At 36.0% G+C, this 26,958-nt stretch overlaps 1 protein-coding gene across 1 annotated transcript; it reads right to left on the bottom strand.

The window, feature by feature from the left end:
• Positions 1–13,069: 13,069 nt before the first annotated feature.
• On the bottom strand, positions 13,070–14,008 carry LOC144243898 (olfactory receptor 4K14-like). Its single transcript, XM_077779037.1, has one exon. It carries the CDS (start codon positions 14,006–14,008, stop codon positions 13,070–13,072), a length of 939 nt encoding a protein of 312 aa, XP_077635163.1.
• Between the last annotated feature and the right edge of the window lie 12,950 nt (positions 14,009–26,958).

The following is a 26,958-nucleotide window of genomic DNA, read 5'->3' as shown; positions in this document are numbered from 1 at the left end:
CATAAAGAGAGTAGAATAGGATGGGGTTTAGAAAATGTTAAAGCGAAGGAGCTCCTATGTAGTATTGCTCAGTCATGAATACAAAGCAGTACTGAACACCACTCCATACTCGGGCATTAAGCCTGTGCTTTTTAGACTTGCAGACCTGACAGTTCACCACCCCACAGAGCAAAAACAATGCCCTTTGAAAAGCTTTACTTGTTGAAATTTTATTCTTATTTGAGGATGGAATTTGCTTTCCTTTGTATTTCATATTTCTTTTTTTAAATATAATTGTCAAATTGGTTTCCATACAACACCCAGTGCTCATCCCAACAAGTGCCCTCCTCCATGCCCATCACCCACTTTCCCCTCTCCCCCACCCCACCATCAACCCTCAGTTTGTTCTCAGTATTTAAGATTCTCTTATAGTTTGCCTCCCTCCCTGTAACTTTTTTTTTCCTCCCTTCCCCTCCCCCATGATCTTCTAAGTTTCTGAAGATATACATATGAGTGAAAACATATAGTATCCGTCTTTCTCTGACTGACTTACTTCACTTAGCATAAGTTCCATCCATGTTGCTGCAAATCGCCAGATTTCATTTTTTCTCACTGCCAAGTAGTATTCCGTTGTATATACAAACCACATCTTCCTGATCCATTTGTCAGTTGATGGACATTTAGGCTCTTTCCATGATTTGGCTATTGTTGAAAGTGCTGCTATAAACATTGGAGTATGTGCTCCCATGCATCAGCACTTCTGTATCCCATGTTTATTATTTTTAATCTACAATTGTGCAGAATGAAATATCTTCCATAATACCGCCTTGTTTTGTGCTTGAAAATTAAACATGTTAATATATCTGATGAATTTAAGGATAAATATTGTTTCTGATGGTAAACATCTGAAGTTTTCTAGGCAAAATCTGTTTCTTTTGGAATCTGGATATAAGCTGATATTGATTCCAGCCATGAAGCAGAGAAAAATATATGATAATGTTCCATCATAAAATGAAATGTAATTAGATCTGTAACACAAGATCTATAAGAACATCTGAATCAGAAATTCAAAATCTTTGACTACAAAGGACTGAAATTTTGGAAATAAAAAGTAAGATGCATATCCCCACAAGTGCCCTCCTCCTTGCCCATTACCTCCCTTCCCCTTTTCCCCACCCCCCCATCAGGCCTCAGTTTGTTCTCAGCATTCAAGAGTCTCTCATGGTTTGCCTCTCTCCCTCTCCCCCACCATTTCACCCCTTCTTCTTCCCCATGGTCCTCTGTTAAGTTCCTCCTAATCCTCCTATATGTGCAAACATATGATATTTGTCCTTCTCTGCCTGACTTATTTCACTCAGCATAAAACCCTCAAGGTCCATCCATTATGCTATACATGGCCAGATTTCATTCTTCTCATTGCCATGTAGTATTCCATTGGATAGATAAACCACATCTTCTTGATCCATTCGTCTGTTGATGGACACTTACGCTCTTTCCATGTTTTGGCTAGTGTTGAGAGTGCTGCTATGAACATTGGGGTACATGTGCTCCTATGCATCAGCATTCCTATATCCCTTGGGTAAATTCCTAGCAGTGCTATTGCTGGGTCATAGGGGAGTTCTGTTGTTAATTTTTTGAGACACTTGTGGGGATGAGAACTGGGTGTTATATGGAAAGCAACTTGACAAGAAACTATTTGGAAAAAAAAAAGTAAGATTCAGATGACTCAGAAGTTCTTAGGAGATTTTCTCAGAAGAAAATGGAAGACGAAATTACAGTATATAGTAGCCAAATGATGGAAGCCATCCAGGTGCCATTTAATAGATGAATGATGGGTAAAGAAGATGTGGGATATATATACCCACCTGTATGTGTGTGTATGCATCTATATACATATATACACACATACATATATACATACATACATATATATGTACACATATGTATACATATACAATGGAATATTGTTCATCCACAAATGAAATCTTGCCAGTTGCAACAATTTGGACAGAGCTCAAGAGTATAATGCTAAATGAAATAAGTCAGTCAGAGAAAGATAAATATATTATGAGCTCACTTATATGTGGAATTTAAGAAACAAAACAACAGGCAAAGGGAAGTAGAGAGAGAGACAAAGTAATAGACTCATAACTATAGGGAACAAAGTGGTGATTACCAAGGAATGGGTGGTGGGGGATCAGTGAAGTAGAGGATGGGGATTAAAAAGTATACTTATCATGATGAAAAAAATAAAATAAAAAACCCCACAAAGTTCTTTTCCAAAAACCAGGAAAAACAATCATTAAAAAAAAAGATCCTTTACAGAACAGAGCTGGGCAAATTGGCAATTTGTCACTTGCTTGAGATTTGGGAATCATATGAATGTTCCCTTATGCTCCTTGGTTGTTCAAGGAATAAAATACTGCACTCAGTCTAACTGAATTCATATTATTTTATGTTGTCATATAAAACATTGTGTAATCACCCAAACTGCAGCTATTAGAATTTGTGTAAAGTTTGTCTTACTATGAAGAAATGGGGTATAAAGAACACAGGTTGAAATATTTAGTTTGTTGTAAAGACAGTTTTGTTGAACATCACATACACAAAAATGAGGAATTAACTACCAGATACCCAAAGAAGATCAGAATGGCCAAAATGACAGTGAGGGATACAGGATATGAGGATGAAAAGAACCAAGGAAATAAAATCTAATTAAAGAGGGAGGTAAAAAAATTTTTCAGAGGGAAAGTTGCATAGAACCGGGCAAATGATATTCAATATTTATATAATTTGAAAATGAGGCGATATAGTAGAATTAACATATCAAAGTTTGTTATTATTGTGTCAGAAATAAAAGAGCAGAATATAAACAATGAAATATCTTGTAATGAATTTGGGAAAGTTGGTACAAAATGGTTAATTTCAAGGCATAGCCTAGTAAAATTATTACATATTTAAAATATTCTGTCTTCTGAGACTCCTGTCAAAATAACTGAACAGCCTCAATAGAAGAGAAAGTCAGGATGGCATCTAACTTCTTGATAGTAGTATACAAAGAAAGGCAATAATGGATCTATATTTCCAAAAGACTCAAAGAAATAAAATGTGATATAAAAATAATTTATAGCCAATCTATCTTTCAACTATATGAGGGTTAAAGAAAATGACTTTCAGTATGCAAACCTTTGTAGGGTGTTGTTTATATCAGCATTTCCTAAGATATCAGGAGGATTCTCCATCCAGTTAAGGGAGATTTGGGGACCCTTCAGTTATGCTGTTGCTTAGAATTTAATAAATTGTATTGTAGATTTAAGACTTAAAAATGAGGCTACACATGAAAGAATAGTATGTAAGGCTTAATTCTGTGATAAACATTTTTAATGGGGGAGATAGAGAAATAAAAATGTAGAATAGTTTGATTTTTCTCATTAGCAATAGGTAGGAGTCAGAAAATATAGAACTGTCAACCCCAAAAGTGAAAGCCCATTTTTTTTTATTATTTCTAGGAGAGAGAGAGAGAGAGAGAGAGAGAGCGTGAGCAGGGGAGGGTCAGAGAGAGAGGGAGTCACAGACTGAAACAGGCTCCAGGCTCTGAGCTGGCAGTCAGCACAGAGCCCAACGCGGGGCTCGAACCCAGGAACCGCGAGATCATGACCTAAGTGAAAGTCGGATGCTTAATGACTAAGCCACCCACGAGCCCCTGAAAGCCCATTTTTAAGTGAGGAAACTAAGCACATTACAGAAGGGTAAACAATATAATAAGTTATAAAATTTTATACCAAAACAATACATAAATTCAAAAAATTAAAAATAGCAAATAAAGGAGACAATATTGTGGAAGTGTGTCAACAATAACACAAAACAAAGCAAGACAACAGTGTAGGGAGGTTTCATTGTTTATTAGTACCTGTCGGTATTCAATCTGAGACAGGCCAAGTGGGAAATACAATACTTAAGTATTAAAATCTTCAAATAATAACTTTTTGTACTGTGTTATAGTAAAAAGAGTTGGTTTTTGACTCTTGCCCTTTGAATGGATCACTTATTCATGCATGATCTTTTAACATCGTGTGCGGATCATTTAGAAAATCCTGATTCGCTGTGTTATGCAGATCTTTCAAATGTTTACACATTTTATTATATATCATTAAAAATACATTTTCATTAATATCGAAATAAAATCTTCAAATAATAGTAAGCAAAATATTTTGGGTTCTATGAATATAGATCAGATTTTGTGGCACAATAGTAGAATACAGTTTTTCAGTGCATATGTAACATGTAACTGGACACACCAGTGATTGGTTATTTAATGTCTAGTTCCTTCACTAAGGAGTATACTTTTCTGAAGGCAGATGAGAGTTTTATGCCAAAATTTGACACAGTGTCTGGTGTATATTGGGTATTTTCAGTAGGTGGCCAGTGAAAGCTGATTGAATGAATGGATTCTTAAAAGTATCTTGTGTCTGATAGTGCAGATTGTTTAAAATTTGCCACTTCTTTCAACATTTCTAGCATACTTAATTTTAGTTCTTTTTCTTTTTTGTAAATACAAAGTCAGTGAAGAGAGGAAACTAATTTGTGGTGAGTGAATTTATATTCCTGGCCTATAACTTTTGGCCAAGGTAATTCTGCCTATTATCTATTCTTAAAATATGTTCATCGCCCAAACTAAACCTCATACCTGTTAGCAGTCAGTCTCAGTCCTGTCTCCTCACATCTCCTGCAACCATGAAGCTACTTTCTGTCTCTGTGGATTTGACTTGCCTGGACATTTTATAAAAATGAAATATTATGTGACTTTTTGTGTGTCTGGCTTCTTTCACCGAACATAATATTTTGAAGGTTTATCTATATTGTAGCACGTATCAGAACTTCAGTTCTTTCATGACTGAATATTCTCTTAAATGAATATACCACATTTTGTTTACTCATCAACTGGTGAATATTTGGATTATCCCTACCTTTTGGCTATTGTGAATAGTGTTTCTACAAACATTTGTACACGACTTTTTGTTGAGCACCTGTTGTCAATTCTCTTGAGTGTAACTGCTGGGTCATATGGGTCCTATAGTAACTTTATGTTTATCATTTTGAGGACCTGTCCCACTGTTTCCACAGTGGCTGCACCATTTTACATTCCCACTAGCAGTGTATGCACATTTCAACTTCTCCATATCCTCACCAATACTTTTTATTTTATTATTTTTATTACAGACAATCCAGTGGATATGAATGAGACTGCATTGTGGTTTTGATTTGCATTCCTCTAGTGACTAATGATGTTGAGCATCTTTTCATGTGCTTCCTGGTTGGCCATTCGTTTATCTTCTTGAGAGAAATATATTTTAAATCATTCGTTCAATTTAAAATTAGATTTTTTTTATTATGGAGTTTTAGGAGTCCTTTATATTTAGATCTGTATTAGTTTTCTAGGACTGCCATTTTATTTTTTTTTCTTCCTTAAATAGTTTATTGTCAGGTTGGTTTACATATAACACCCAGTGCTCATCCCAACATGTGCCCTCCTCCATGCCCATCACCGCCCTTTCCCTCCTCCCCACCCCCGCTCAGCCCTCAGTTTGTTCTCAGCATTCAAGAGTCATGGCTTGCCTCCCTCCCTCTCCCCAACTATTTCCCCCTCTTCTCCTTCTTCATCCTCTGTTAAGTTCCTCCTAATCCACCTGTATGTGCAAACATATGGTATTTGTCCTTCTCTGCCTGACTTATTTCGCTCAGCATAACACTCTCTAGTTCCATCCATGTTTTAAATTACCACAACGAGGGGCACCTGGATGGCTCAGTTGGTTAAGCATCCAACTTTGGCTCAGGTCATGATCTCGCAGTTCATGGGTTCAAGCCCCATGTCGGATTCTGTGCTGGCAGCGAAGAGCCTGGAGCCTGTTTTGGATTCCATGTCTCCGTCTCTCTCTGTCCCTCCCCTGCTCATGCTCTGTCTCAAAAAAAAAAAAAAAACAACTATAAAAAAATTAATTAACACAATCTTGGTGGTTTAAAACAGAAATTTAGTGTCTTGTAATTTTGGAGTCTGGAAACTGGAAATCAGTGTGTTGACATACTCTTAAATCTCTAGGGAAGAATCCTTCCTTGCCATTTCCAGCATCCACTTATTTCATCTTCTACCTCTTCTTCACATGGTCTAATCTTCTGTATTCTTATCTTTGTGTCATATTAGGACTGTTATTTTTAGATTTAGAGCCAGCCCAGGTTCTCCAAATTAATATCATCTCAACACCATTATTACATTTGCAAAGACCTTTTTTTCCCCCCAAGTAAGTTTACATCAACAGTTTCAGGATTTGTGGTATAGCATATAGACCTATCTTTTTAAACTGTGTGGTATCTGAACAAGTTTCAGAATACCACGATTTTTTAAACTTTTTTTTAACATTTATTTATTTTTGAGAGAGACAGAGACAGAACAAAAGTCTGGGAGGGGCAGAGAGAGAGGGAGATACAGAATCTGAAGCAGGCTCCAGGCTCTCAGCTGTCAACACAGAGCCTGATGCGGGGCTTGAACTCACAAACTGTGAGATCATGACCTGAGCTGAAGTAGGATACTTAATTGACTGAATTACCCAAGCGGCCCTAGACATATCTCTTTGAAGGCCACCACTCAACTGGCTACAAAACCCTCATTAGAGGGTCTTACAACTACTTTCTCTCATCTGCAGGTTTTATTTTCACTTTCTTGAGTGGATGCTTTGACAAACAAATATTTCTAGTTTGGATGAAGTCCAGCGTACCTATTTTTTCTTCTGTTGATTGTGCTTTGGGTGTCATTTTAAAGAAACCATTGCCTACAATAAACAACAGCAAATAATCAATATACTATGTATTTCTAGGGTTGTATCGTCTGTGGTTTTTGTTTTGTTTTTCACTCATGGCCTGGAGAAGCTGTGAGGATGAGGAGGAGAATGGTTTTGAGATGTGCCTGCAGACAGAAAACACATTATGCAGGGCCTCTACGTGTTGACAAACATCACATTTTGAACATTATCACAGCAATAAATGGATGGCCTTTGGGAGCTTTCATAGTATGTATGTTTGCTCTGTGAAAGACACTGTTAAGTGTTTTATGTAAGTTGTGCATTTTATCCTTAACATGCTATGAGAATGAGGTGCTATTTTACAGAAACTGGTTTAGAGAAGTTGTGCTTCTTCTCAAAACTCCTACCCTAGCCACTGACCCTCTTCCATAGGTGTGTTTCCAGTCTGTGGTGGTCTCTAAGCTTCTAAGTTTTAATAATGCCAACACTCCTCTTTATTCCTCCAGCCCTGAAGCTGGTATTTTTTTTTTCCTTCAGCTGGTTTTTAAATGATCCCTTAGTGTTTTATTTTTATTTTTTTAAATGTTTTATTTATTTCTGAGAGAGACAGAAAGCGTGATCAGGGGAGTGTCAGCGAGAGAGGGAGACACAGAATCTGAAGCAGGCTCCAGCCTCTCAGCTGTCAGCACAGAGCCGGACACGGGGCTCAAAGCCCTGTGAGATCATGACCTGAGCTGAAGTTGGACGCTTAATCGACTGAGCCACCCAGGTGCCCCCCCTTTAGTGTTTTAAAAAGTCTATTTTTAGTTCATCAATACCCAGTTAACCATCTTTAAATTATTTTATTAAAGGAACAAATATACCTTTTAGTGTGTGTGTTCTAATTCATAAATTTGTAACTGAATTGGTCCCAGGAAGCAGATCCTTAAATATGGGTTTTGTGAATTGGCTTCATGTTGTCCTTGGGAATGGGCACAGCCTGAGATCCTTACCGGTGTGAAATGGCATACTAGTGACCCATTACCAGAGGCAGTGGCATTACGGAGAATTGTGTTGTTTGTATTGAAGTGCCTACTGAGGGAAATGGCTATTGTACTTGACCATTTTGTTACTAAGGATGATTATAAGGAGTGTGGTAAGTGATGGATTCTTCTGAATATTCATAGAAATGACAAATTTGATTTCAAGTTATAGTTTGAGAACCATAAAAGTATTACAGCAGTTCTTAAATATCTTGCTTTTGTAGTTATAGATGTAATCCTGCTGAAATCTGCCACAAAATTTAATTTTGTAGTTTGCAGAACAACTTAATTTGCAAAATTAAGAGCATTGCTTTGTAAGAAGTGGAAATATGTTTGGAATTAACATGCTTAGAGCCTTGAAACTTCCAGAAATATGTGTAATTTTTTTTAATGCTGCTTCCTAGGAGTTGCTTCTAGATCAGAGTAGCTTATTTTTCAGGCATTGTTTGTTGAGAGGTGTGCTTTATTCCTGTGCCTATGAACCTTCATTTTTCATTGGATCTTTGTGTGGCTTAGGAGATGCTTTCAAGTCTGCCCTATTTCTTCTGAGTGGGTGCAGCCTAGCACATGCAGGCAGCCTTCCTGTCCCTGAAGTTTATGATCTTTGGAGGGATATTAGCTGGTTCTTTCAGTCAGACGTCTAGTTTCTCTGCTGTTTTGCTTATGGCTGCCAGTATCAAGGAAATTGCAACACTTCATAATTGTTCCTCACAAAACACCCATTTTTTAAAAAATGTCCTTCATCATGGAATTCTCCACACCAAGTTCCAGAATGAAGTTAGTCACCTCACATAAGGCTGCAGGGCTTTTTGTCTTTAATGCCTTTCTTTCCACCAATCATAACCTTTGAATGACTATATAGAAATTGGGAAAGAGGATCTTAATTATAATTTTCTTCACCACTATCAATATATTCCACATTGCTTTTTACCTTAAGGCTAAACGATTCTAAATGTTTATGTGTGTTCCTCATGTAATATGGTTCTGTTTCCTTACTGTCCTTGAATGGACTTCAGTTTCTTTGGACTAAGTGTGATACTCTAAGTGTAATCTGACCAACACAAAACCATAAAAGATGGGAGGAGGAGAATAGAATAGAAAGGAGTAGAAATAATATGAATGAAGGTTTTCTCTTCCTTTCTGAATGGCTATAGCATTTATGATTTAGAAAACCATTTCACAATCTACCTTCTGCATTACTATGTGGAACCAGATCAGAAGAATGCATCTGGCTTCCCTTTGCCAAGTATTACTTCCAGTATTACATTAAGAGAATTGTTTTGAGATTAACTTAATATACCAAGTAAACTATCTTGTGATTGTTTCATGGAGGCATCTTTACATTTGTACTTATTAACTTGAAAGTATACATATTTGTTTGTATAGTAAACAAACTTAATATTTAAAAGGATATATGTGCATATATATAATCTTTATTATGAAGCAACAATTCGCATACCATAAAGTTAATCCATTTGTCATATTCTGTAGAAATCTTGATCATCTGATATTCCACCAAACTTCATACCAGTCTACCACACTGATATGGTAATTCTTACTGGACCCAATAAAAGGAAAAAAGTAAATATTTTGGATGCCATAGACATATCTATGGTGGGAAATAAACCACCTCAGTAAAGTTTCTAGGGGTCCAGTGGCTAGCATCTCAGTGAGCCCCAGGAGAGCTTATAGATCTTAAATGCCTAAACTTGGCATTTAAGTGATTGTGTGAGCTCAGCTACCTATGATGAACTGAATGCTATCATTTTCTTTAAGCCATAAAATTGAAATTCAAAACCAACATTATATCATTAAGTGGAAATGGCATATAATAAACTGGGCTTAGGTCCAGAGGCATAAGAAGTCAATTAGATTATAGTAAAGTCCTTCAATAACTATTACTGCCTGATTGCTTTCTCTCTTCCTGTATGTATCTATGACTACATTGGGGCAGGGGGGGAGGCTCCTTATGATCCATGCACTGAAAATTAAATATGTAGAGCTGAATATACAGGGTTTCTTTTATATATAATTGGCAACAACTAGTAGTGAAAGTCTGCAGCTCTACTGCCCCAATTTGGTGAAGTATTGTGACTACCTATTGGTTAGTTATGGCAGTATAATGGCCCTGAATGAGTGTGGTGAGAAGAAATTCTCCCAAGGGAAGAATTTGAATTTCAGGTAGTACATTTCATTGTCCAATTTGTTTGGGTAGAGGCATGGATACATATTCATTCCTCAATAGTTACTAATGGTGTAATTAGATGGTCAGGGCTTGCAGTGAATAGTAGGAAGCCTACTGACAGAGAATTCCCAGGGAAGAGTTCTAGTGATAGACCTCTCAAAATGGGCATGGATTATGAAAATAAAGATGTCCCATGTGAATGATACTACAGGGCATCTTCTACAGAGGAAATTTTAGAAGTCAGGTGGACAAATTATAAGTTATGTGCATTTTAAAATCTTTCTTCAGTTACTGCAGCACTTGCTGAATGGGTTCCTGTGCAAAATCACCAGGGTTGGAGATCATTCATTGCTAAACAATTTGGAATTCCTTACAAAGCTTGATCTGGCTATTAGCGTGATCTGCCCCTCTAATGCTGAGCCACTAAATGGCACAATTTACTGTGGGGTCATCCAGTGACCTGGTGGCAAATTAATTATATTGAAACATTTCCATTGTGGAATAAGTAGAATTTTGACCTCACTAAAATGAATATGTATTATGGGTATGCGTTTTCTTCCTAACTAAAATATCATAGGCTGCACTCCCATCCGTGGATTAAGAAAATGCTTTGCCACAATGGTAGTATTCTGTATAACATTGCATCTGATCAGCCAAACAAGCACAGCTGTGGTCTCATGACCGAGAATGCCCTGGAATTAACACTCATTCACTTATAAACAGCCAGTCGAATAGAATGGTAGAGTGGTATACCAAAGACTCCTTTATGACTATTTTGGTAGATGAGATCTTCATTCTCTATGGGAATTAAGATGTAGAAATTGTAATAAATCCTTTCACTGTTATATCGAACAACTTAATAATTTTTGCTTCCCATTTGCATCACTCTGAGCTCTACAGTGTTGGAGTTCTTGGTGCCTAAGAAAGAAAGACTTCTACCAGAGTAGATATTTTCATTAAATGGGTATTAAGACTGACTTACTGCCATTTGAGTTGGACTGGAGAATATAGTTCCTTTAGATGAATGTCTGTGAAAGTGATTCTAATAGAAACCAGTGAGAATTAAGGAGAATTTGCCTATCTGATAAACGTAAATACTAAGCTTGAATAGGATGGAAGAAAGTGACTAAAATGTTTGAGTTGAGAGCATGTAGTTCTTAGATTTTGTTGTGGTAAATTATATTACAAGGAAATATATAAGAGAGAGAGTGTTTCTTGAGAGAGAGACACACACACAGAGTACAAGCAGGGGAGGGGCAGAGAGAGGGAGACAGAATCTGAAGCAGGATCCAGGCTCTGAGCTCTTGGCACAGAGCCCCATGTGGGGCTTGAACCCATGAACTGTGAGATCATGACTGGAGCTGAAGTTGGACACTTAACCGGCTGAGCCAGTCAGCCTCCCCTCTATTTTTTATTAAACCCTTCTATTTCCCATATTAGCAGATCTATAAAAATAGTACTTAACACTCAGGTTTATCTTATAAGGACAAACAGGAAATAAAGGTCGTGTTCTAGGCAGAAAAATAATTGCTTAAAAGACACAGTGGTGACAATACAGGGAATGAATAGTATACCCATGAGAATGAATTGAGGCTACCACCCAGCATAGAGACAGCCAATGGTTGACTCTTAATGCTTTTCTACCATTTGTGTGCAGGATTTTTCTTAGGTGATGTTTTTCCCATTCCCATTTTACAGTGCGTAATCAAATTAGATTGCAAAATGCAGTTTCCAATATATTATTTATTTTGTTCAGTCAATAGAGATATCCTGGTATTTTATTTATGGTATAAATTTACTCTTTCACTTTCTTTGTTGGAAATAATTTTCTGTTGTATTGGGCAGTGTTATTAAGTGAATAGTCTTGGAATTCAAATTGATCTATAAATACTAACGGAAGGAGAAATAAGACTAATTTTGAAGAATTTTAATTCACATTTCTGAGTCACATTTTCTTATTCATAAATTAGAAATAATAAAAGCATTTAAATTCATATAAAATAATGGCATAGAGTAGGCATTCAAAGATGATCAGTGCATTATTTTTGTCATTTTGGTTTTTTGTTTCCATGTTAAGAGCAATAAAACCTGGGTATGTACTAAATTTTTATTTTATGACTTTTATTATTGATTCTTACAAATGAATTTCAATCCACTTAATTTGTAATTCTGCAAAAAAATAAATTTTACTTGTAAGTTGAGACTTAGGAATTTCTTTTAATGACAAAAGGCTGTACTTCAATAAGCCATGATCAATAAATGTTATAGTTATTTGAATGGAGAAATTATCCTTTATAAATTCATTAAAATATATTTATTGAGTGTTTATTAACCAATGTACTAAGTACTGCCATTTCAAAAATTAATCAAGTAAGGCATGGCTCTTGACCTTGAAGAGCTTTTTCATCTGTTTTATACAGATGGTTAATAATACTTTGAGGCATAATAGATAATTAGTCCTCAAGACTGAAATAACCAAGGGAAGTATCATTAGGTTCTAATTTTTTTTTACATTTATTGAGTTAATGGAAATGAAACATAGAATATTCTCCACTCTTATTCCCTATGTATTTTACCACTGTTGTTGCATTTTCTCTAGGTTTTCTTTTTCCTCTCACGCGTCCCATTAGTATTTGCATAGGAAGTGAAGTTAAAGAAAAAATAATAATTGAGTTGCCTCTTGACAAGAAGTTAGGTGAAAGGTTTGAGGGAAGGGGTCAGTGTTATAGGGGTACTTTCCAAATGGAGTTAGGAGAAAATTCAAGAGAAATTTGTTAAGCTATTCATCAGGATGGATGGATGGCTTTGTTGAATGCGTTTTAGATTCTCACTGTAGTTAAAGGCATAGCAAGACTGAACAGATAATTCCCTCAGAAAGAAGGATCATTAGGTTTTGGACTTTAGGGATATATTTTGTGGTGTTCTACCGGATGATTAATAAATACTGCTATTTCTTATATTAACCCTATTCCTGTACTTGGAGACAACAATAATATGTAGAGATAAATTGAGTGCTTAGAATTTTCAATTTATTTTATAAGATCAACGTATTATCAATTTGAAGTACTTACAGTAAGGTTTCTGGGACATTAAATATTTCCCTTGTAATGCATATAGTAGCTTCTAAATCTCTTCATGGCATCTTTAATCTCTTTATTTCTCAGAGTATAAATGGCTGGATTTAGGAGAGGTGTAATAACAGAGTAAAACACAGCAAGAAATTTGTCCACCCAGGTGATGCTGAGTGGCCACACATAGATGAAGATGCAAGGCCCAAAGAAGAGCACCACCACTGTGATGTGGGCAGTACACGTAGATAGTGCTTTGGAAGCACCAGTTTTAGAGCTTTGGTGGATGGTGAGAAGAATATACGTATAGGATATCAACAACAGAATAAAACAGGTCATGGCTAGAACTCCACTGTCAGCATTCATTAATATTCCCAAATTGTAGGAATCTATGCAGGCAAGCTTGATTACCAGTGGTATGTCACAGAAGAAGCTGTCAATTTCCCTGGGGCCACAGAAGGGCAGTTGTACAATCACAGCCATCTGACTCATGGCATGCACAAAGCCAATGCTCCAGGAAGTTAGCGCCAGCCCAGTGCATTTCTGCAGGCTCATAATAGTCGAATAGTGGAGTGGCTTACAGATAGCCACATAGCGGTCATAGGCCATTACCACCAATAGCACCATCTCACCCCCTCCAACAAAATGCACATAGAGGATCTGGCACATACACCCCCCAAAGGAAATAGTCTTGTTCTCCCTGAGAAAGTCTGTGATCATCTTTGGAGTGGTGACTGAAGAAAGCCACATGTCAACGAAGGACAGGTTGGCCAACAAGAAGTACATGGGGGAATGAAGATGGGAATCAGTGATGATTAGAATCACGATGAAAACATTTCCAGATACAATAATCAGGTAAAGCATAAAAAATAGGATTAAGAATAAGACCTGCATATTCCATGAGTGGCAAAGTCCCAGAAGCACAAATTCTGAGACTGTAGACACATTTCCTTTATCCATTTTATTCAGTGTATCCTCTAAAATAACCTAGAGAGAAGGATAGATGGTCAGTTAGTGTTGTGGGAATGGGTACCTAACTTTTAGAACTTTGTTGAAATTCTATTTCATTTAAATTTATATTTCATTGAAAATTGACATTTATATCTGAAAGTGGAAGATATAACTGGGAAGACCAATATTGGCAAAATGTTCCTGGCATTATGCCTTTTAAAAAAATTCTCAAGTTAGTAAACATACAGTGTAGTCTTGGCTACAGGACTAGAATCTAGTGATTCATCACTTACATATAAAAATCCAATGCTCATCCCAACAAGTACCCTCCTTAGTACCCATCAATCATTTTCCCTACGCCCATCAGCCCTTAGTTTTTTCTCTATATTTAAGACGCTCTTATGGTTTCTCTCTCTGTTTTTATCTTATTTTTCCTCCCCTTCTCCTATGATCATATGTCAAGCTTCTCAAATTCCACATATGAATGAACCTCTTTTATAAAACAACATAAAACTATTTTTTTTTACTTATTAATATAAAATATATGTTGGAATAGTCAGTAGGAAAGAAACTTTATAGAAGGCCTTATAATAAGTACCGTGGCATGATAATTCAAAAGTTCAGTCAGGCACAGAATTTATCATTAAGATCACAGTTAAATGAAATTCATTTAGTAAACTAAATGATTAGAAAAAATTGTCTGTGGAGAATTGTATGAAAAAGTGATTCACCACAGAGGAAGGTAACTAAGATTCAGAGTCTGACTTGAAGTCTGAATGGAAGCTTGTTATACTCAAGGTTGCCCATAGAGAATATTTTTCACTTACAGTTGACCTTTGAACAACACAGGTTTGAATTCTGCACATCCACTTATATCCAGATTTTTGTCAATAGGCACAGTACTGTAAATGTATTTTCTCTTATGATTTTCTAAGTAATATTTTTCTTTTTTCTAGCCCACTTCATTGTAGTAATGTAGCATATAAAATGAAAAGAATACAAACTATATTTCAGTCAACTCTATTATTGCTAAGGATTTGGCCAATAGTAGGCTATTAGTTGTTAAATTTTGGATGATTTAAAAGTGGTAGAAAGATTTTTGACAGCATTTTTCAAGGGTAAACTGTATATCAGTGGATGCCATAAGATCTGTAGGTTTAAAAATATCACCATACAAGTTTCAAATACATATAAATGTTATTTTGAGGATGTGAATTGTAGACATATGGAATCAGAATACATGTTTGTTAGTGCTGAGAGAGCATGAAGTTAAAACTTCAGAGATCACCAATTATTTACCTCTAAATATATATTTATAATTTTGTTACTTTATACAAATATATAAATACAATTATGATATTGTTTATACTCATCCTTAAGTAAGTTATTTTTCGCACTGGATGGTGGAAAGTTAATTGGATATCTCTCTTCTCCCTTTATTATTTCTTTCCCTTTGCTTTCTTTTACTTTTTGTGTGTCTCTTCTTTTTTTACCCTTTGAAGTCTTAATGATGATGCCAAAGAGAGCAGAACTGTGAAAACCATTACCTGATCATGAGCACTAGTTTCCCTTTCCCTTATACATAGGACTCAGAAGCACAGGATAGAAATGAAGATACTCCTAAAGAATTAGGTAAAGCACCCATTTGCTGGGGACAAGGGGACATGTGTTAGTATTCCCATAACTTACAAGTTAACATATCCTCTATAATAGAGATGTAATTTCTAAAGAAAATATACTGATATACCCAGTAGACTTATGTCCCTTAAGAAACTTGAACAATTTGGCCTTTACCTTGAAATTTAATTTTTGTCAAGACAAACACCATTCTGAGAGTAGTTGTTGATAACCAGAGTCCCTGTATGTTGGAATAAATGATATAGAAGATAGCTAATAGCAAAAGCAGGATTTCAGTTGTTTTTAGAGAGAAGATTTTGCTAAAATATGAATATGTACATGATATAGTGATGAGCATAGCTACCTTCCAAAGATGGATATGTACATTGCTAGGGAACAGTTTGCCCATAAGAAATCCTTCTTTTTTTAATCAGTTTTGAAATTAACATTTCATAAGAATAATATATTAATTATACCTCATATTAATACTAATCCAGTAATTTGGTCAGTTTGTAGAATGAGCATGAGTTTATATTAGTCAAATCTGGTCTAAAATATAACTCTATTACTTGCTGACTCTGTGACCCTGAGCTAAACTCCTATCTGTTTCCATTTCCTCATCTGTTGAAAAGGCAGTACTCAATCTAATAATAGATTTATTATGATGAGGCAATAAGTATACAGAAAGCACTTAAACTTTTCTGATACTCAGTGCATGATTAGTAAATATTAGTTATTTCCCTTTTTTGCTCATTAAAATGCAACTTAAAGCAGTACAGTGTCTAACCTTACTGGCAGCAATCTTGATCAACAGCCAACTAGTCTGTATAAGCAAATAATATGGTACCACCTTTTTAGAAAAAATGCCTCCCTCTTATATTTTCTCTAAATTAACAAGCAAATTCTTAGCAACCAGTAGAATGTATATATGCAAAAGAAGTTTCAGAAATGCTTGATTTTCAATAGCTTAGCAATTTTTTCACCTTTCAGTCTACTTTTGTCCAAGACGGATTATTAATATTTTAAGTAACTGTCCATGAGACAAAAGCACATTCTATTAAAACATCTTTGAGATTCTTAACTGAAACTCAGAGAATTTTCACAAAGGGGCTAATGATAACCTTGGGATCAGTAAAACTGAAAAATTAGGAAAGGAGACAAATTGAGTTATTGGGGAGTACTAAAATACAACAACATGTTTGTCATGCTCTTCTAGATTCAGTGTTAATCCACTAAGATTTAAAAAGAATAATCATCCTAAAACTAAAATTCTCAACATTTGTATTTTTACAAGGAGAAAATGAGACTCAAAGAATTTAATGGATTGCCTGACATATACACGGTGTGAGGTGCACAGGGAGAAAGTCCAAGTTCCTTCTGCTAGCTTAAGATGTCTTCCTTTTCTCTCAGGTTGTAAGTTTTATCTTATTCCTGTAGAAATTGAGTTTTACATCACTTCCCACTGGATATAGAACTGTTGTTAGTTCTGTCTCTATGTTAAAAGTTATCTTAACGTGAAGTAGTCTATGTGACATGAAAAGCTTTATCTTCTTAAATGGCAAGATCCACCTAAGCCAAGAGAGCTGGAATGTGATAATGTCCAGTAGCTGTCAAAGAAGAGAGATCTTCCAAAGGAAACCTGAGAGCATCTCTGTGGTGCTGCATGACGGTGGTATGTACACCTTTGTCAAAGAGACCATAGAAGCTCCCATAGGAATAGGATGGGAGGAGAAAAACCGTATTACCTTCTTTAAAGGTCAGAAGTTAAACAAGCCATAGTCAACTCCCAAGCAAGTGGACATGGGTGATACGGGTGCTTACAGATATTTTAAAAATTATTGCAAAGAAGAGGCACAGAGAACATGAGATAACTTACTAAGCACAAATTTCCTCAAAGACCAGATTGCTATTTCCTCTTCTCTTCTGATGTATGGTTAAGATGACATCCACAGTTGGGTAGAGACAGTATCTGTGGAAGCACTTTCCCTCGGCCTGATATATATTCACCACTAGAAGAAATCCCTTGGGTGAAATTTTCCTACTATATTCCGGGCAGAACAAGCATCATGAAAATAATTTACATTGGACATCTGTTGGGGACTTCATGTCAAGAGTAACTTTTGGATATTCTAGATATCAGAACAAAGAGACAAAAAATTATACTTCAACTATGCATTAACATTAGTCAAGTTTTAAAGTATTTTTAATTTAACATATAAGCACTAGGAGAGATTTTCTGCAATATTAATCTCTAACTAGATTTACATCATCAAATTCAATTAAGGTTTTACTTCCAGTTGTAAGAGAAGTCATATCCTGACTGGTATACTATGTAACCACCATGATAGGTGACTTCATAATGAGCAGCTCTCTGTACCCGCCTACCCAAACTTAAAGTTAATATAGAGGCCTTAAGTGGGTTCAGCCATATATAGTGTCCAGACAGTCTCAACACCACATCACTCTCTCAAGGCTGTATCCTTAGGGCAGCTTCTGGGAGGGGGGAAGGCAAGTGAAATGCACATTCCAAATGTAGGGGAGGAAGGAGAAGCCTCCCATTGCCCAGGTCCAGCTCGGGAGTCACCTGGTGGTCATGTCCTCTTGATGATGCCCTCTTCCAATTCTCTGAATATATTCTTAAAAGTTATTTCTACTTGCAGCTCTATCAGTTTTTGCCTCATATGTTTATAACTCTGTTTTAGGGACATAAATAATTAATTGTTATTACTTCCTGATTAATTGATTTATTTCTCATTATCCCTGGTAATATTCTGTGCTCTGATACATACTTGGATATTAAAATAGCCACTGATAATTTCTTTAGATTTATATTCATATATTTTTCAATCCTTTTAGTTTTTAAAATTTTTTAATTTTTTAATTTAAAATTTTTTAAGTTTATGTATTTATTTTGAGAGAGAGAGACAGAGCACAAGCCAGGGAAGGGCAGAGAGAGAAGGAGAGACAAAATACCAAGCAGAATCTGCATGCTTAGTGCAGGACTGGATGCAAGGCTTTAACCCATGAACCCTGAGATCATGACCTAAGCCTATTTCAAGGTGTGCCACCCAGGTGCCTCTTTTTCTTTAAAAAACTTTTTTTTAAATAGGCTTTTCCTTTAAAGTAGTTTTAGATTTACAGCAAAATTGAGTGGATTGTACAGAGTTCCCCTGTACCTCCTGCACCCTGACAGTAAACATTCGATACCACAGGAGAACATTCCTTACAATTATTGAACTCACACTGACACATCACTGTCAGAGTCCATCATTTCCATTATGGTTCACTTTTGGTGTTATTTCTATAGATTTTGTCAAATGTATAATGACATGTACTCACCATTTTAGTATTACAGACAGAATAGTTTCACCTCCCTAAAATCATCTGTGCTCTCTCTATCTTTCCCTCTTTTCTAACCCCTGACAACTACTAATTTTATTGAATTCCGTAGTTTTGTCTTTTCCAGAATGGATTATATTTGGAATCATGCAAAATTTGCCCTTTTAACCTTAACTTGACTTTTTTTCACTTGGTAATATGCATTTAAGTTTCTTCCATGTCTTTTTCTATAGCTTGGTAGCTTATTTCCTTTTAGCAATAAATATTACTTCATTGTTTGGATGTACTACAGTTTATTTATTGATTCACCTTCTGAAGATCTTGGTTGATTCCAAGTTTGGGCAATTGTGAAAAAAACACTGCTATGAACCTCAGTATGCAAGTTTTTGTTTCAGTGTGTTTGAGGGAGTACCAAGCAGCATCGTTACTGGATTGAATGGTAAGAGTTTGTTTAGTTTTGTAAGAACTGCTGGATTTTCTTTAAAGCGTCTGTATCATTTTGCATTTCCTTCAGAATTAGAGTTCCTGTTGCTCTGTATCCGTGCCAGCATTTGATGTTGTCAGTTATGGATTTAGTAATCCCAATAGGTCTATAGTGGATCTCGTTGTTGTTTTATTATTTTAAATTTTATATATTTTGAGAGAGAGAAAGCAAACATGAGTGATGAGGGGCAGAGAGAGAGAGAAGAGAGAATCTCAAGCAAGGAGCATGATATGGGGCTCGACCTGGGACTTGAACCCACGAACCATAAGATCATGACCTGAGCCAAAATCACTAGTAGATGCTCATTTGACCAATCCCACAGGCGCCTCTTGCTCTTGTTTTAATTTTTAGTTCCTTTATGGTATACGACGCTGAACATGTTTACACACGCTTATTTGCCATCTGTATATATTCTTTAGTGAGGTTTTGTTCAGATGTTTTGCCCATTTTTAAATCATGCTATTTCCTTATTGTTGAATTTAAAGAGATCTTCGAGTATACTTGTTAACAGTCCTTTATCAAATATATCTTTTGCAAAAATTTTCTTCCCCTGTGGCTTATCTTCCCCTTCTCTTGGCATTGTTTGTTTGCAGAGAAAAAGCTCTAAATTTCCATGTAACCCAGCCTGTCAGTTATTTCTTTTATGGACTGTCATTGTCAGGGCACCTGGGTGGCTTAAGTGGCCAACTCTTGATATCAGATTAGGTTTTGATCTCAGGGTTGTGACTTTAAGGTCTATGTTGGGCCCTGCATTGGGCATGAAGCCTATTAAAACAAAAACATAATAGTAATAAAAAGTCATTGCCACACAAGGTCATCTAGATTCTTTCCTATGTTATCTTCTAAAAGATTTATGTTTATGCAGTCACAGTAAGTCTGTGATCCATTTTGAGTTAAATTTTGTGAAAAGTAGAAGTGTGTATAGATTCCTTTTTTTTTCTTTTCTTTCTTTGCATGTAAATGTCCAATTGTTTAAGTAGAATTTGTTATAAAGACTATCTTTGCTGTATTGCATTGCCTCTGCTCCTTTCAAAGATCAGTTGCCTAAATTGGTGTGAGTCTATTACTAGAACTTCTATTCCATTCCATTGATGTTTGTCTGTTGTTAGGGCGATACTATATTGTCTTGGTTATTGTAACTTTATAGTAGGTCCTGAAGTTGAGTAGTATCAGTCCTCTGACTTTGTTCTTCTCCCTTATCCTTTATGCCTATCCTATCTGTATCTTTATATTTAAAGTGGGTTTCTGGACTGTTAGTATACAGTTGAATCTATATCTATGAGAGAGATATATTGGTGTGTAGTTTTCTTTTTTTGTGCTATCTTTTTCTGGCTTTGGTATCAGAGAAAAATTGCCCCCATAGAATGAATTATGAATTGTTTACTATTCCTCCATTTTCTGGAAGAGTTTTTGAAGAATTGGTCTCGTTTTTTCTTTGGCAGAATTTACCTGTAAAGCCATTGGGCTCTGGCAGTTTCCTTTGGAAAGCTTAAAAAATACTAACAAAATCTCTATTTCTTATATGTCTCTTTAGATTTATTATTTCTTATTGTGTCATTTTAGGCATTTGTCCATTTCATATAAATTACCTAATCTGTTGGCATATATGTTTTCATAGTATTCGTTTAAAATGTTTTTATTTTTATAGGGTTGTTAAAGTTGTTTGCACTATAACCTTGATTGTTTCAAACAATAGGCCCTGGAGATAGACTTTCTGCATTTGTCTCTGAATAAAGTCCCCTCCCTCAGGCAGGGCTTCCAATCCCCCTCTTATCTGTAATGCTTACCCTGGACAGATCTCCATGCCATGAAGCCAGAGCTAATAGGAGAGATGGGAGTCACCAGTTATCAAGGCTTGCCTTGGTACCATCTGGGATATAACCTCTTTGTCCCAGTTCTGGAGCATGGAGAGACAATGGGAGCTGCCTCTCTGTATGGGATACAGCACCTGTGTAGCAAAGAACTTTCACAGCACAGAGCTGGGAGTAATAGGAGCAGAATCTGGCTTAAATGTCAGAGACTCACAGAGATTCTTGAATAAATAGTTCTCAATTTGTTGTATGCCCTCTGGTTATTTTCCATAAACTTCAAAAAGTTTAAAGGTTTTAGTTAGTTTTGGGTATTTTTGTCTGAAAACTTTTTCCAGTTTTATTGCTGTGTCTCTTAGGAGATGATTTGCCAATTTTAGTTTATTCCTTTTTATTGCTCCACATATGGATATATCATAGTTTGCTTATCTATTTAGGTTTTTGCAGGTGTTGGTGATCATGAATTGAGCTTCTGTGAACATTTGCAAAGTCTTTGTGTGGAATAAAGACAGTAAGTTGACCCTTGAACAAAGCAGGTATTGGGGTACTAACCCCCTGCATAGTAAAAATTCCCTGCATAACTTTGACTCTCCCAAAACTTAACAACCAATAGCCTAGTGTTCACAGAAGCCTTACCAATAACATACACAGTTGATTAACTCATATTTTGTAGGTTATTATATATTGTATTCTTGCATCACATTAAAGACATGAAAATGTTACTAAGAAAATCATAAGGAAGAGAAAATACATTTAAACTAGTACATTGTAATTTTTGAAAGAAATTGACCTAAAGGTGGCCCTCAGCAGTTCAACCCATATTGTTCAAGGGTTGACTGGAATCTGTTCCTTTCAGAATGTGGGTGCGCTGGATAGCAGTGATTACAGAGTCTGGGATTTCAGCTAGGACCCTAGATCTTCAGGTGCAGTGCCATATAGTTAAACCCATTTTCCTGTTACACAAATAAAACATCAAAGTTGCTCTCTGTCTCTCTCTATATATCTCTTTTAATTTTATTTAAACCAAAACTAGTTAACGTATAGTGTAGTAATGGTGTCAGAGGTAGACTCTCAATTCATTACAGTATAATCAAAGCTTGTCTAAAAATTAGAAATTGTGTAAAATCTTTGTTCTTCCTAGGTCATTTCCCTCTCTTTCTCCACCTTCTCCCTATCTATTCCTGGTCTCCACACTCATCAGGACATCGTTTCTGTAGGGATTTGACCTCAGATGATTGTCATAGAAGAGAAGAGTTAATAAACTCATTCATGGTATGATTTGCATGACTAAAAACGAGCAAATGTGTCACCATTTGTATTTTTGTATATTTAATAAATTTATTAAAAGCAAATGGTTTTATCACTAAAAGATGGAAAAAAGTAGTGGAATTTCAGGTCATGTAGCAAACTATAATGAGTGAAGACTTTAGGCAAGAGATTTTTTTTCAGATCCCATTGAACATAGCCTACTGCACTGTTTTCCTCCGAAATAATTATGCCACTTGGTCATCTCTCTGTTTGTCCTCCTCTAAAAGTACTTTAGAGTTCAAAACTTTCCTCCGCTGTTAATGTCTCAAAACTTTATGATGTACAGAACATTTGAGTCAGATTCCACTTCTTAGGATTTATTTTAATGGGTGATTATGTGTATGTTTTAAAGTCTTCCTAGTAACATTACAGTATATGCAAAATAATTGAAGCAATCTAAATGTCTTACCATTGGGGCTTACTCTCTTAAATGAATTATAGGAATTTTACAATGCAATATTTCATTAACAATAAAATGATGTTTGAGAAAACATGGGAAATAGTCACATTATTTAAGTGAACAAAATGCAGATTACAATGAACTTGGTATAGTATGATCTCATTTTGTAAACATAGTGTATATAGAAATACATAATTTATATATTTTATAAAATGTCAGGCAATTTAACAACAATGAACAGAGATACTTTGGCTATGATGTTAGCTACAACTAAAGAACTTCAAAACCCAAATATCCCTTTGTGGGATTCCTGTGGAACCTGAAAATGTTTGTGCTCAGATTGAAATCTTTGAAGTAAGAGTGTTTTGTAGAGATCTAGAAATGAAGGATAATGAAACAAAACAGGCAAGCTTGTTTTTTCTTAACATAGTTTATTTCCAGCTTCTTACAGTCATTAATAATTTAGGGAATAATATGCCTGAGGGTTTCCAAGGAAGTTCTGTGAGTAGCCACTGGTTTGGCTGGAGAAATACCAGATCAGGACCTCATAACTTCTTGTCTAAGTTTAATGGTATTGTTAGATTAATTATCAAAAGGATTTGTTTAGTCCTACTCTCTTTTCTGCGTAACCGTATAGTTAAAATATTTCTAGAGATTTGCTCATTTTAGCCACTCTGACTAAATGGCAATGAGAAACAATGAAATCTGGCCATGTGTAGCAACATGGATGGACCTTGAGGGTGTTATGCTGAGTGAAATAAGTCAGGCAGAGAAGGACAAATATCATATGTTTGCACATATAGGAGGATTAGGAGGAACTTAACTGAGGAACAAGGGGGAGAAGAAGGGCGGAAATGGTGGGGGAAAGGGAGAGAGACAAACCATGAGAGACTCTTGAATGCTGACAAAAACTGAGGACTGATGGATGTGGGGGGGAGGAGGGATGGGCATGGAGGAGGTCACTTGTGGGGATGAGCACTGGGTGTTATGTGGAAACTAATTTGATAATAAACTATTTGTAAAAAAAAAATATTTCTAGAGATTAACATATTGGGTGAAGATATAGAGGGAACATGCTGAGAATACAAAGCTGCTGGTTTGCAAGTGACAGAAGGAGTAAAAAAGAAGTCCCTGTTACAAACGTCTAGTTTTAATAACACTGTCATTAATCAGTGGCCATTGTTCAAGGAAATAGAGGATTTATTTTAGGAGAGATATTGAGGCTGTTGATTCAAAGAAATTTCTTTAAACTGTGTGTTAGTTAATGTAGAGAGTGGGTATGAGGGAGAGTGTGGTGAATGAAAAGATTAAGTTATGATCCCTGACCCTATTCAGGAACGAGACTGATTGAGGGAATATAGCTTGCACTTAATAAGCAACTACAGAACAAATGGAGAAGACATCTACCAAGTGCCCAGTTGTACACCATACAGAAGTTCAGAGAAGGAGAAGGGATATGTTTTCACTGATAAAGTCTTGTTCTTGGAACTTGTTTTAGTTACACAGGTGGAAATAAAATATGTACAGGTTTGAACATCAGTACCTGTTTATAAAAAGCTACAGTGTACTAGACCCTTTGTTAAGATATTAACTGTGATAGAGTTTTAACAAGTAGACATGACTGATTGTCTGCTGCTAACAGATGCCCCCCAAACCCTTCTTCTTTTTCCTGCCACTTCTTCCCAGCTTCAGTTCAGATCCTCTAGTTAACTTACATGATCCCCAGACTTCAAGCTATCACATCCATAGTCACTCCCATTAGTAAAGTTATCTGATTAAACCATTCCCCGACAGTGAGTTTCTAATCCATGAGGATAGTCAAGGCTATAGTATTTTGTCTTCAAACATGACCATCTAATGAGTCGTACACCCTACGTTTAATCACTTGTGTGGCCTTCTATTAAATTTGAGCTGGCCTAGAGATTTTCCCTTGCCCCGTAGGATGTGGTGGAAGTCATATTTTATGACTTACAAGTCTAATAATAAAGAGCTCTGTGAGGTCTGCCTGAGCTTCTTGGAACACTTACTTTTGGGCCATCCCCTATGGGAACCCAGCCACCATGCTGTGAGAATCCCAGGCTTCACAGAAGAGCCACATTTCCATGCTCTGCTCACCAGTCCCCAGTGAGCTCCTAGAAGACAGCAGACATCAATTTCTAGCATTAGAAATCCAGTCTATTTAACTTTTAGTTCATTGCAGCCACAACTATCAAGTACCTGCAATTGCACTGAAGGGCCCAAGTAAAACCATCCAGCTGAACATAATTACCCTATAGAATTATGGAAGATAATTATAAATGGTTTAATCCACTGAGCTAGCATTTGTTATGTAGCAATAAATAAACAGAATAAAGCTCATGGAAATGAGCCCATAAATGCATTCATTTATCTGTACATATCCCATAATTACCTATCAACATACCTTTACCCCTGAGTGGCAGTCCTAGAGGATCCATTTCAACTATGACTGTGCACAGTGACTTCCCTTATGAGGATGCTTGGTCCAGTCAACTAGCATGTACATTACAACACAAGTGTATCTGTGGCAACCCAAAATCATTAAAAAAAAAATGCCTTTTATAGGTCACTTCCTTTAAAACACACAAACTATTGGTATCTGATATTAATGTTTGTCAAAATCCTGACTTAATATTTTATTTTTTTAAATATAATTTATTGTGAAATTTGTTCCATACAACACCCAGGGCTCATCCCAGCAAGTGCCCTCCTTCATGCCCATTACCCACTTTCAACCCTCAGTTTGTTCTCAGTATTTAAAAGTCTCTTATGGTTTGCCTCCCTCCCTCTCTGTAACATTTTTATTCTCCTTCCCCTCCCCCCATGGTCTTCTGTTGAGTTTCTCAAGATCCACATATGAGTGAGAACTTATGGTATCTGTCTTTCTCTGCCTGACTTATTTCACTTAGCATAATACCCTCCAGTTTCATCCATGTTGCTGCACATGGCAGGATTTCATTCATTCTCATTGCCATGTAGTATTCCATCGTATAGATAAACCACAAATTCTTGATCCATTTGTCAGTTGATGGACCCTTAGGCTCTTTCCATGTTTTGACTATTGTTGAGACTGCTGCTATGAACATTGGGATACATGCGCCCCTATGCATCAGCACTCCTATATCCCTTGGGTAAATTCCTAGCAGTGCTATGGTGGGAGTGCAAACTGGTGCAGCCGTTCTGGGAAACAGTGTGGAGGTTCCTCAAGAAATTAATAATGGAACTACCCTATGATCCTGACTTAATATTTTAATTTAGATTCCACCTAAAACATCTCAGCATGCCAATTGTTTTTAAATTTNCTTCAGCAACCACCACCCTGATCACTCAGTGGCTGTCAACATCAAGGCAAGATGCTCCATTGGCACAAAGATTACAACTTGCTGAAAGCTCAGATAATGGTTAGCATTTTCTAGCAATAAAGTTTTTTAACCAAGAAATATATATAATATATATTGTTTTCTTGAGACATAATTCTGTTGCACATTAATATACAGTATACTGTAAACTTAAATGTTATATGCAGTGGGAAACCAAAAATTCAAGTAACTTGCTTTATTGTGATTTTTGCTTTATTTTAGTCATCTAGAAACATACCTCAAGATCTCTTGAGTATGCTTGTAAGAGTTCTGTAGTGTATTGTTTTTAATGTAGGAACTCTTTCTTTTTTAAATTTTTAAATTTAAATTTTATTTATTTTTTTAAATTTATATCCAAGTTAGTTAGCACATAGTGCAAAAATGATTTCAGGAGTAGATTCCAATGATTCATCCCCCGATGTATAACATCCAGTGCTCATCGCAACAAGTGTCTTCCTTAATGCCTGTTGCCCATTTAGCTCATCTCCCTTCTGACAACTCCTCCACCAACCTACAGTTTGTTCTTTATATTTGAGAGTCTCTTATGTTTTTCCATTTTTATATTATTTTTGCTTCTCTTCCCTTATGTTCATCGGTTTGTTTTGTTTTTGTTTTTGTTTTGTTTT

The sequence above is a fragment of the Crocuta crocuta genome, unplaced genomic scaffold (genome assembly GCF_008692635.1).
Source record: "Crocuta crocuta isolate KB4526 unplaced genomic scaffold, BGI_CrCroc_1.0 scaffold480, whole genome shotgun sequence".
NCBI classification, from domain to species: domain Eukaryota; kingdom Metazoa; phylum Chordata; class Mammalia; order Carnivora; family Hyaenidae; genus Crocuta; species Crocuta crocuta.
This window is presented reverse-complemented; position numbering and strand designations above follow the sequence as displayed.